The sequence below is a fragment of the Chrysemys picta genome, chromosome 16, assembly GCF_011386835.1.
Source record: "Chrysemys picta bellii isolate R12L10 chromosome 16, ASM1138683v2, whole genome shotgun sequence".
NCBI classification, from domain to species: Eukaryota; Metazoa; Chordata; order Testudines; family Emydidae; genus Chrysemys; species Chrysemys picta.
Window position 1 is genome coordinate 12,410,414 of NC_088806.1, and position 12,532 is coordinate 12,422,945.

Genomic DNA, 12,532 nt, shown 5'->3' on the forward strand with positions numbered 1-12,532 from the left:
CTGCCCAGGCTCCTTGTAATAGTTAAATACATTTTAAATGAGGATAAGGGTACCAAACATCACTGCTATTCATCCCAGCTCAGAGCAACGTGACAACAACTGGAAATGAGACGATCGGTCCCCAAAAAAGGGACTCGTGACTTTAACAATTGCTTTGCAGTGGGAGGAGGAGTATAAATGTGATATAAAGGTTTGTTGAGATTAGGAAAATGACAGAGATTAGGTCAGGTCATGAGGAAACATTCCCTATAACCTGGGCATCTAGACATGGGTCAAGAATAGCTGAGGTAGCTCACGCCTCGAAAAATCACAGTGGAAATGAATATTTTACCTCAATGAAGCTAGCTGAGATAACCCCAGTTTCCCCCATCTGCGTCTGAAGGACATTCCTGGCAGGCAGGACGTACAATCCCATTATTGTTAGAAAGGACCTTGGGCTTCACCCAAAAGAAGGCCTAGCTGCAAAAGGCAGAAGTTGGCAACTCCCCTGAGGGACCACCGTGAAGCAAATGGTGCAAACAGCCTTGGAGGTCACTATATGGGAATTAGCAAAAGTATTCAAGAAAAAAAAAATCTTTCGACAACCATAGACAAGGTCTTAATTATGGCTTATTGCCCTGGCAGATTCTCTGATGATAAGTAAGGGCTGAGCTCTGATGGAAGTTTTTCCTACACTCACTGCATTCATAGGGCCTCTCACCTGTGTGGATTCTCTGATGCGTAACCAGGGCTGAGTTACGTGCAAAGTTTTTCCCGCACTCACTGCATTCATAGGGTCTCTCTCCGCTGTGGATTCTCTGATGGGCAATCAGGGCTGATTTGTCAGTGAAGCTTTTCCCGCACTCACAGCATCCGTAGGGTTTCTCCCCTCTGTGTATTCTCTGATGTGCAATAAGCGCTGAGCTCTGAGTGAAGGTTTTCCCGCACTCACAGCATTCATAGGGTCTCTCTCCTGTGTGGATCCTCTGATGCGTAACAAGGACTGATCTCTTAGTGAAGGTTTTCCCACAGTCACTGCATTTATAGGGTCTTTCTCCTGTGTGGACTCTCTGATGTATAAGAAGGTCTGAGCTTTCAGTGAAGGTTTTCCCACATTCACTGCATTCGTACGGTCTCTCCCCCGCATGGATTCTCTGATGTCTTATAAGGGCTGAGCTCCGAGGGAAGTTTTTCCCGCACTCACAGCATTCATATGGTCTCTCTCCCCTGTGGATTCTCTCATGGATAGTAAGGTTTGAGCTCTGAGTGAAGCTTTTCCCGCACTCCCTGCATTCATACGGTCTCTCCCCCGTGTGGATTCTCTGATGCGTAATAAGGGCTGAGCTGTTCGTGAAGTTTTTCCCGCACTCACAGCATCCATAGGGTCGCTCCCCTGTGTGGATTCTCTGATGTATCAGAAGGGCTGAACTCTGAGCAAAGCGTTTCCCACACTCACAGCATTCATAGGGTCTTTCTCCCGTGTGAATTCTCTGATGTGTAACGAAGGCTGAGCTCTGCGTGAAGTTCTTCCCACACTCACAGCATTCATAGGGTTTCTCTCCCGTGTGGATTCTCTCATGGTTAATAAGGTCTGAGCATCTACTGATGTTTTCCCCACACTCAATGCCTGGGTTGTTTCTCTTTCCCCTGAGGATTCTCTGCTGGGCTGAGGTTCCCTTGACATCTTTGTGAGTTTCCCAACAATTAATGGATTTACCCACTTTTTCCTCTGTCTGGTTTCCCAGCTGCTGCTCTGGTCTCTGCTGATGCCCATAACCTTCTCCCTGCTCACAATTCCCAGGCACATTCCCTTTGTCTCTTTGTGATGATGCCCTGTGCAGTTCCACTTGTTCAGTATCTTCCTCTTTAGGATTCTGCTCCCTCGTCTCACTCACCGTCCCATCACCTGCTGAGATAGAGAGGGAACCCTCAGAAACAGGAATGGAAAAGAGAGAGCAAACCAAAGTCTGTGCTGGAGAGACAGACAGACAGAAAAAATCAGGAACTGAATTTCCCCAAACTTTTCCCCACAGGGATTCAGGAGAGGATCGATTCTGCCTCCACATCCCACCCAAAAACTCATGGGAGAAGGGAGGTCAGGGAGGGAGCTACTGCGAGGTGTCAGTCAGGATGGGTGGGAAGCCAGGAGTGGTATTGGCTGTGAGCATATGACACCTGCTGGACATGGAGAGCTTCCAAGGTCTCTGTAGGGAATCCCAGCTGTTTCCTTCGGGCACGGGCAGTTTTTGAGTTTGTTTAATGATTCCTCACCCGTGCAGATGATCTCTCTGTCCTCCGAGCCCTGGAGCTCTGGGACCAACGGCTCTTCCCCTCGTTCCAGCTGGGAGCTCACATCAGGTCTGGATACTGGGAACCCTGCTCAGGAAGATCAGGGGAATTCATTTGTCACCCAAAAAAAAAAAAAAAAAAAAAAAAGTGTCATTATTTTATTGCTTTAAAATGGGCTGGGGATAAAATCCCCGGGCAGCCCCGCAGGTGCTCAGAGGCAGAGGCTCCAATGTCCCACGCTTCCGGGGGGTGCTTCACCCCGCTCCGCCCCAGACCCTGCCCCCACCCCACCCCTTCCCCTAAGCCCCCACCCACCCCCCACCCCCTCCCCCGCCTCTTCCTGCCTTGCTCCTCCCCTTCCACCCCAGCGCCTCCTGCACGCCGCTGCACAGCTGATTGTGGTGGGCGGGAGGGCTGGCAGGGAGGGAGAGAAGCTGATCCGCTGGCTTGCTGAGCACCCACTAATTTTTTCCCCTGGGTGCTCCAGCCCCAGAGCACCCACAGAGTCGGCGCCTATGCTCAGAGGTGCAGGACCCACTTTTTATGGGGGATTTAACTACCCCCACCTCCATCAGGAACGCAGTCAAAGGGGCTCCTAGAACACAGCGATGGTAACTCCGTGTCCCGGAGACCGAAGGTCCCCTGCAAATGCTTCTTGCTGATCTCAGGGGCCCAGAGAGAAGGAGAGCGCTAGGGAATCCAGGATGGGCGAGCATGGGCTGGTGGGGTGCAGCGTAGTGAGGAATAGGAGGGAGCGGGGATGATACTGAATGCAGGCTGTCAGGAGCAGTAGATGTCAGGAGAGCACATTTTGAGGCAACAGGGAATCTAGCAAATCAGGTGTAATGAGGGGGAGGGGGATGAACATGGAAGGCTGGAGAATTTAGGACCAAACAGACTCTAATTCCCCTAGAAAAGGAAAATGTGAAAAGTAAGAATCAGGCCACGTGACTTCAGGAGGGACGGACTCAAGGAGCCTGCTGGGAAGAGGGTTTGTGGCTGCTGCAGATGGGGAGGGAGTTTCAAGAAGTCTCACTACCAACCCATGACATCGCCAGGGACACACACACACACTTGGGCCAGGGAAGGGGTCGTGTTGTGGCTGGGAGGAACATAGAACTCAGAAATGGTGCAGCTCTGTCATATTGAGGAACACTGCATGGGGACGGGGCTATTGGGGTGTTTACGGTCGGAATCATGTGGTTTAGTTTAATGGGGCTGTGACAAAGGGGGGATTTTTTGTAATATTTTTATGAATTCTGAACATAAGAACATAAGAGCGGCCGCACTGGGTCAGACCAAAAGTCCATCCAGCCCAGTATCCTGTCTGCCAACAGTGGCCAATGCCAGGTACCCCAGAGGGAGTGAACCTAACAGGTAATGATCAAGTGATCTCTCTCCTGCCGTCCATCTCCCCAAATTAAGAAACACAGTAAAAGAACTAAAAAAGAGCCACCGTGGCTTAACAACCATGTAAAAGAAGCAGTGAGAGATAAAAAGGCATCTTTTAAAAAGTGGAAGTCAAATCCTAGTGAGGTAAATAGAAAGGAGCAAAAACACTGCCAAGTGAAGTGTAAAAATGTAATGAGAAAAGCCAAAGAGGAGTTTGAAGAACGGCTAGCCAAAAACTCCAAAGGTAATAACAAAATGTGTTTTAAGTAAATCAGAAGCAGGAAGCCTGCTAAACAACCAGGGGGGGCCCTGGTGATCGAGATACAAAAAGAGCTTGTGCCTCATTTTCCCCAATGTGCTGCATTGGTCCCTTGTGGTTAGAAAAGGGCTGTTTCCTCTCAGGGCAGGTGAAAAGACATAGACATGGGTCTATTCTGTCTGTTCCTTAGGTTCCATATCAGTGGCGCTTTTGAGAACACACTGGTAGCTCCAATGACCCAGACACTGACACATAGCAAACAATGAGCAAGAAGGATATGGATTTCCTCACCTCTTAGCAGCGAGGCTGTGACCGAACACACCCCTGGATTCACACCCGACACACTATTGTAAAAATCTGTGTACAAAGTACGCCTTGGGAGGGATCATTTGCAAACTCATAATTTGCTGGTCGTTATTGTCCTGCATTAATAGGAGCATTGCCAGCAGATTGAGGGAAGTAATTATTCCCCTCTATTCGGTACTGGTGAGGCCACATCTGGAGTATTGTGTCCAGTTTTGGTCCCCCCACTACAGAAGGGATGTGGACAAATCGGAGAGTCCAGCGGAGGGCAACAAAAATGATGAGGGGGCTGGAGCACATGACATAAGAGGAGAGGCTGAGGGAACTGGTATTATTTAGTCTGCAGAAGAGAAGAGTGAGGGGGGATTTGATAGCTGCTTTCAACGACCTGAAGGGGGTTCCAAAGAGGATGGAGCTCGGCTGTTCTCAGTGGTGGCAGATGACAGAACAAGGAGCAATGGTCTCAAGTTGCAGTGGGGGAGGTTTAAGTTGGATATTAGGAAAAACTTTTTCACTAGGAGGGCAGTGAAGCACAGGAATGGGTTCCCTAGGGAGGTGGTGAAATCTCCTTCCTTAGAGGTTTTTAAGGTCAGGCTTGACAAAGCCCTGGCTGGAATAATTTAGTTGGGATTGGCCCTGCTTTGAGCAGGGGATTGGACTAGATACCTCCTGAGGTCCCTTTCAACCCTGATATTCTATGATTCTATGAACTTGGTAACCTATTTCAGTACTTAATTACTCTTATAGTTGAAAAGTTTTTCCTACTAGCCAACCCAAACCTCCCTTGCTGCAGATCAAGCCAATTTCTCCTTGTCCTAACCCAGTGGACATGGAGAACAATTGATCACTGTCCCCCTTTGTAACAGTTTTTAACATACTTGAGGACCATTATCAGGTCTTTTCTCAAGATTAAGCATTCATGGTTCTTTCAACCTTTCCTCGTAGGTCACATATGCGGTAGCTTTATAGGTGTTTTCCTCTGCATTTGCGTTTGTCAAGGTCAGAGTAAACGATGTTGCAGTAACTGAGGCAGGAGATGATGAGTGCCCTGAACAAGAATTTCAGCTCTGTGGATGGGTAGGACCGGCTATAGTTTAGGGACATTCAGCAGAAAGAAAATCCAAGATGTAGACATATCATGAGAACATGGAGAGGGGTCTGTGTCAAAGATACGGGCCTGCGTGACAGGCAGGACACTGATGCTTTCCACAACGAAAGAGAAAAAAGAGATGGTGGGATGGCTGGGGGGATATTAAGAGCTCTGTTTTAGCCATTCTAACTGCTGAGTTTGAGCTGATGGACAGACATTCCAAAGGAGAGGTTAGAGAGACTGGCGGGGATTTTAGTTTGGACAGAAAGAGACGGGTCTGGAGTGGAGAGGTAGATCTGTGAGTCACCAGTTGTATTTGTGTTTGTGGATGAGATTACCCAGAGATCAGGTGTAGAGGAAGAACAGAAGGGGACCAAGGACAGGGTAGTATCCTGTATCAGAGGCCTGGGGTGAGACCTGGGGCCTGAACTAAAGTAGTGGTAAAGCCCTGCTCATATAAAGCAAAGTTAGTAAAAGTCAGGCTGTGAAGAGACATCACAGAACCTGGCAAGAACAGGGTTTTTGCAGTGACCCAGCCACTCCCAGTCTTTATTCAGGCCTAATTTGATGGTGTCCAATTTGCAAATTAATTCCAGTTCTGCTGTTTCTCGTTGGAGTCTTGTTTTTGAAGATTTTTTGTTGAAGAATTGCCACTTTTAAGTCTGTTATTGAGTGTCCAGGGAGACTGAAGCGTTCTCCTACTGGTTTTTGAATGTTATAATTCCTGATGTCAGATTTGTGTCCATTTATTCTTTTGCGTAGAGACTGTCTGGTTTGGCCAATGTACATGGCAGAGGGGCATTGCTGGAATATGATGTCATAGATCTGAATAAAGACTGGGAGTGGATGGCTCACTACAAAAACTAATTTCCCCTTGCCGATACTCGCACCTTCTTGTTAACTGTTTGAAATGGGCCACCTTGATTACATTGGCCTCATTAGCACTACAAAAGTGATTTCCACCCCTTCTTGTCAACTGTTGAGAATAGCCCACTTCCACCTTAATTGAATTGGCTCGTTAGCACTGACCCCCCACTTGGTAAGGCAACTCCCAACTTTTCATGTGCTGTGTATTTATACCTGCTACTGTGTGTTCCACTCCATGCATCTGATGAAGTGGGTTTTAGCCCACGAAAGCTTATGCCCAAATAAATTTGTTAGTCTCTAAGGTGCCACAAGGACTCCTCGTTGTTTTTTGCTGATACAGACTAACACGGCTACCACTCTGAAACCTGACTAATCTCCATCCCTTGTCATTTATCTCAGCTGCTCCATGGCACCCAGAGCCTCTATGAGGAAGCAGTATTGAAAAGTTTGGGACTTCAGATCAGCATGTGCCAAACGGACGGGTAAAAGAGAGTGAAGTGCACGTGTGCAGCAACCCTAAGGCCCCGGTAACAGCTGGAGTGTAGGCTTGGGACTTAACTCACCCACACACTAAACCAGCCTTGGGTGAAACTTAGGGATTTCCCCACTAAAATGAAGGGAAAAAATGCCCTGCTGCTGCTAAGGTGCCCCCATTTCGGGAATTCCCCTAACAAGAGTTATAACACCAAGGGTTGTAAAGTAGAGACACCCAGTTCAGTGGGGAGTTTAGGGAGGAAACAGAAAGGCCCCAAGAATTGGTAAAATAGATTAGATAAGCTCTGACCAGCAAATCTAGGGTGACCATCTGCACAGACAAAGAAGGTCACAAAAAAGTTACAATTTGGGCACGAGAGATAGAATGGAAAAAGAGATGAGCAGAGAGGAGACGATATAGGTGCCAGTGCATGATTGGTTAAATTTTGTTACCTAGGGGTATTGAATAATGTGATAGGTTTAGTGAAGTTAAAGGAGGTAGCTATATAATGTAACAATAAAACAATGCTCTTCGGGAACCATCTCTGGATGCCAATTTAACATCAAGCTGCTAGAATCATAGACTATCAGGGTTGGAAGGGACCTCAGGAGGTCCAACCCCCTGCTCAAAGCAGGACCAATCCCCAATTAAATCACTGACCTTGCGTGGCGTGCAAAGGCAGCACCGGCACCCCCAGATGAGAGGATCTTGATTGGCCATTTGGTGAAATTTGTCTGTATATTGGGACTCTGCCCCCCCAAAGAGACACTCTGCACCCCATATTCACCATGGTGATATAACTATGACATGTTTTGTACAAAAATATGCCTTGTGAGGTATCATTCTAAAGTCTTAATCTGTTGAACATAAATAGCCTGTTAAGTTATCTGTGCTCTCATTGCATATGAAGTTATAAAGTTTGGCTATGTATGCGCTACTGAAACATGTGAGGGTGGCAACACCCACAAGCAGCCTTTCAGGTACAACAATAAAAAGGCCACACAATGTTGATGGCCTACTGAGGAAATACAAACACTCATAAGGATTACCCCAGGAACTGGGTATCATAGAAACATCTGCGAGACAGAATCAATCATAGAATATCAGGGTTGGAAGGGACCTCAGGAGGTCATCTAGTCCAACCCCCTGCTCAAAGCAGGACCAATCCCCAACTAAATCATCCCAGCCAGGGCTCTGTCAAGCCAGGCCTTAAAAACCTCTACTAGCACTACACCATGGGAACTGTTTGACCCAGGTCACAGCAAAAGAGCTTTCCAGCAAGTTGGAAAAAGATATAAAAGGGGGGAGTGACATCATCTGTTGGCCTCACTCCCCACACAAGAAACTCCTGGAAACACCTGAGGATCGAAGACTAAACTGGGAAGTGCTGGTCACAGGGTAGGGGGATTTCTAGCCTGTGTATGGAAGCTTGATGAACTGCTTGTACTATCTAACAGGGTGAGACACTATTTGATAAGCTAGGTCTACACTACGGGGTGGGGGTCGACCTAAGATATGCAACTTCAGCTACATGAATAGCGTAGCTGAAGTTGCGTATTTTAGGTCGACTTATCTGGCTGTGAGGACGGCGGGGAGTCGACCGCTGCCGCTCCCCCATCGACTCTGCTTCCGCCTCTCGCCACGGTGGATTTCCGGAGTCGACGGCAGAGCGATCAGGGATAGATTTTATCGCGTCTACACTAGTGTAATGGCTGACAGAGCATTCAATGAATACATTGCCGGTGGATGTCGGTGGAAGTGCGAGCTTGGAGGGCTTTGCAGTTTGTCACAACCTCACAGTGCAAGAGGGAACCCAGATTGGCATGACAGAGGGCTCAGCTGTACCACAGTTCCAGGCTGCACTCGGGGGGGGGAGGAGGGAGAGACCCATCACAATGAGCAGGGCCGGCTCTACCATTTTTGCCGCCCCAAGCAAAACTGCCGCCCGAACTGCCAAAGCGCAAAAAAAAAAAAAAAGCAGAATGCCGCCCCTTAGCATGTGCCGCCCCAGGCATGTGCTTGCTCCGCTGGTGCCTGGAGCCGGCCCTGACAGTGAGCGTAAGAGATTTGCTTGGCACATGGATTCTGTGTGTGTTGCTAATAAATAAATGTTTAGAGCATAATTGTCTAAGGTTCTTTCACTGGGAAAAGATTCTGCAGACCCGTAGAGCCCCAAGCCCCGTGGGGAGGGATGGGTACTTAAATAGACCAGGTTTTCCCTGAGCCCCATGGGTAAAGGTAGGTGCTTTATACCCCGAGCCCTCAGTAGGGAAAGGGTGGAAGTACCTAAATTGACCGGGTCATGCCTTGAGCCCTCGATAGGGTATAAGAGGGTTGCCCTAATTTTTTGTGGGTAACAAGGGGGTTCCCAGCAGTCTGCTCTCACAGTGATTGCCTCAGGAGGACATGCTGTGGCCATCGGATCTGAGCCCTACCGCTGTTAACTTTCACACCGTGCGTGTTGCGGATTTTTCTTGAATCCTGCATTCTTGGACGCTTTGCCCTGATACCAAACATTTCTGAGCTAAGAGCAATATTTTGAAGTGTTCGAACATCCACATGTAGCGTTTGGCCTGCTCTCTACGGAAAAGTTTTGCCAACATTGCTCTGTCAGTTAGCTGGGTGGGGAAAAAAAAAAATCACATCCCTACCGGACATAACGATGCCATCAAAGCTCGAGTGTACAGACAGTTAGACAACCAAAAAATCCATTAAAAACAAGGAAATTAAATGCCCACAAATGACATTAAAGCAAAGTTACGGTGGCCCAGTGCTGCCTCGTGCCCTTCCAGCACGTGGATGGTGGCTAAACTTAAAACGAGGAAATGAAGGAATGAAACAAAGAGTTTACACACATACCACCCCGACAAAGCTCTCTTACTTTTGCCCTTACCCTCTAGCTCTGAAGCTGGCAATAGCCACTGGCAATAGATCTGGGAAAGTGGTGCAAAGTCTAACGAAATACCAATAGAAGTGGACAACTTTCCATCTCTTGAAGTATGCAAATCAAGCCTGGATGCTGTGATGAAGTGAGAATGTTCTTAATGGTTTCTCTGAATACTGTGTGGGTGCCTCAGTTTCCCCTATGCCTTTCTTAAGTATCTAGGTGGTGGGATAAGGGGGTGTGATTGGTGCAGAGCCGTAGAGGGCCAGTGTGATGCTGTCTGCTCATAGAATGGCCGACATCCCGTCTCCTGGCAACTGATGGCCTGGGCCCCTCCCCTGCAAGGTGCCAATTGAAGGTGTTGGAGAACAAAGAGATCAGGTGACCTCCTGGTCCAGGAAAGAGACAAAGGCAGAGGAGGGGCTGGAGAGTTTCAGTTTGGAGCTGGCTGGGGAAATGGAGAGGGGCCCAGACGGGGTCTGGCCTCCCTGGCCCCAAGATGGACCTGACTCAAGGGTCCTGTTCTCTGTACCTACAAGCTCTGTTTTAGACCGTGTTCCTGTCGTCTAATAAACCTTCAGTTTTCCCGGCTGGCTGAGAGTCACGTCTGACTGCGGAGTTGCGGGGCAGGACCCTCTGGCTGCCCCAGGACTCCACCCGGGTGACTCGCTGTGGGAAGCGCACGGTGGGGCAGGGGAGGCTGAATGCTCCGAGGTCAGACCCAGGAAGGTGGAAGCTGCTTGCCCTGGAGACAGTGTGCTCGGAGAGAGGAGGCTCCCCAGAGTCCTGCCGGGCTTCGTATGGAGTAGTTCCAGAGCATTGCCTGGCGACTCCGTGACAGACGCCTTTCGGGAAGATGATTTAGTCCAACACAAGATATTCATCTCAGCACTGCAGTAACTGGATGAATTTCTACAGCCTGTATTATGCAGGATGTAAGGCTAGTGGCCTGATAGTCTATGAAACTATAATAGATACGAGGAAGGACTAAGAGAACATGCCGTGGTTTGGGTTTTCCACAGACAGGAACACCAGCATTTATCTGCCTGCCCCCCAGCTGTGTGCCCTGGGCCAGCTGCAGCTGTAATCGGATGGTGGAGGGAGCCGTTGGAGCAGACGGGCAGACTGTGACTGTGGTATGCAGAGAGGTGCATGTGACCCCTGAGGGACTGAGTCTGCCTCATGTCAGTGCTGAGTTTGTAGGTTGTGTCAGTGCACAAGGGTGTGACCTTGCCACGGGGATCATCAGCACTCTGGTGACAGCCGCGCTAGGGGTCTCCAGGGCTCAGTGAAGGGTTAGTGAAGGCGATGACGCAGAAGGAATCCTCGGCACAAGGATCCAGGGTGGTAACATTTTATAAGTCTCGGATGGTTTGTGCGGCTCAGCGTTTGAGGGCTGGCCAGGGGCAGGCAGCTTCTCTTCTTTATGCCAGACCTGAACCCACGTTTTGCCTTAGCCAAGAGAAGACGTTAGACTTTGTGCTGTTCTGCTCCTGGGCTCTGTTCCCAGAGTGTCCTGGGGCAGGGCAGGGCACAGCGCTGGTGTGTGTATCACTGGCATGTTGGGGCGTTGCTGAAACAGGGCAGAGTTAAGGTTACATCGCAGGATGTGGTGAACCTTAACTCTTCATTTCCCCTTCTAAGAACCGAGGGGACGGGAATCCTTACCCAGCGAGGTCACATTCTCATAGTTCTCCTGCATGACATCCCTGTAGAGGGCTCTCTGAGCGGGGTCCAGCAGAGCCCACTCTTCCCTGGTGAAATACACAGCCACCTCCTCGAAGGTCACCAGCCCCTGAAAGAGCAAGAGTCCCACACTCAGTATCTGCTGCCCCACTGACAGCCCCATTATTCACCGGGGAGGAGGGTCAATCACACGGTCGCTCAGGGAGACAGGCAGGCAGCAGAATCCCACTGTGACCCTGCACCCCATAGGGATATTAATATGATATAATTTGGGTTTCTGTGACTAGACAGTTGGCAACCCTACCTGTTGCTCCTTGAATATTTTCTCTTTGAGGAACTGCCAACTCTCCTAAACATCTTTTTCCCTTTGATTTCTACACATGGGGCCTTACCGACCAGCTCTCTAGGTGCGTTGAACTCTGCTGTTTGGAAGTCCATTGTCCTTATTCTCCTGCTTTCACTCCTTCCTTTCCTTAAAGTCATGACATCTGCCATTTCAAGGTCACTTTCACCCAAATTGTCTTCCACCTTCAGATTCACACCTAGGGCCCTACCAAATTCACCGTCCATTTTGGTCATCATAGGATTTTAAAAATTGTCAATTTCATGATTTCAGATCTTTAAATCTGAAGTGTCATAGTGGTGTAACTGTCGGGGTCCTGACCCCAAAAGGGTTGGGGGAGGGGGATCACAATGTTATTGTAGGGTATTGCTACCCTTACTTCTGCGCTGCTGCTGACGGCGACGCTGCCTACAGAGCTGGGTGGCCGGAGAGCGGCGGCTGCTGGCTGGGAGCCCGGCTCTGAAGGCAGCACCGCTGCCAGCAGCAGCGCAGAAGTAAGGATGGTGTGGTATTGCCACCCTTCATTCTGCACGGCTGCCTTCAGAACTGGGCCCTCTCTGGTCGCCCAGCTCTGAAGGCAGCAGCGCAGAAGTGAGGGTGGCCTGGTGAGGTGGGGAGAAAGGCTGCCTGCATGTAACTGCACCTGGGTGTGTCCCTACCTGTGTGAATGCTGGTGAAAGTGCAGCCTAGAGAGGGCTTTGCAGCTTGTCACAGAAGTACAGTGTAAAGGGGAGCCCAGGCTGGTGGGTTAGGGGAGCTCAGTGATACCCCAGTTCCAGGTGGCACCCCGGGGGGAATCCGCCACACTCACCCTCACCTTGCTCAGAGATGCCAGGAGGCATCAGGGTGAGGGGAGAAAGAGTGAGAGAGACCCTCACCCCTTTGTGATATTGCACTCCATATGATGTTATGAAAATATGCCAATGAGTGTGAATATGATGTAACTGGAATATGCTTCATGCAAA

General features: G+C 49.3%; 2 protein-coding genes across 26 annotated transcripts in view; one reads left to right on the plus strand and one right to left on the minus strand.

Moving 5' to 3' along the window:
• The window catches only part of LOC103306853 (zinc finger protein 436-like), a 495,746-nt gene that overhangs the window by 186,084 nt on the left and 297,130 nt on the right, over positions 1-12,532 (plus strand). The gene's annotated exons all lie outside the window — the stretch shown is intronic.
• The window catches only part of LOC122174845 (zinc finger protein 300-like), a 29,399-nt gene that overhangs the window by 4,863 nt on the left and 12,004 nt on the right, over positions 1-12,532 (minus strand). For 5 of the 9 annotated variants that reach the window (XM_065569907.1, XM_065569908.1, XM_065569913.1 and 2 more), the window contains 3 exons: positions 11,207-11,333; positions 2,251-2,355; positions 701-1,885 (listed from right to left, as the gene is read on the minus strand). In XM_065569907.1, the coding sequence (XP_065425979.1) occupies positions 701-1,885; positions 2,251-2,355; positions 11,207-11,333 (1,417 nt within the window). Of the gene's footprint in view, positions 1-700; positions 1,889-2,250; positions 2,356-11,206; positions 11,334-12,532 lie in introns of all 9 variants that reach the window. The other 4 variants (XM_065569905.1, XM_065569906.1, XM_065569909.1 and 1 more) reach the window with 1 other exon arrangement.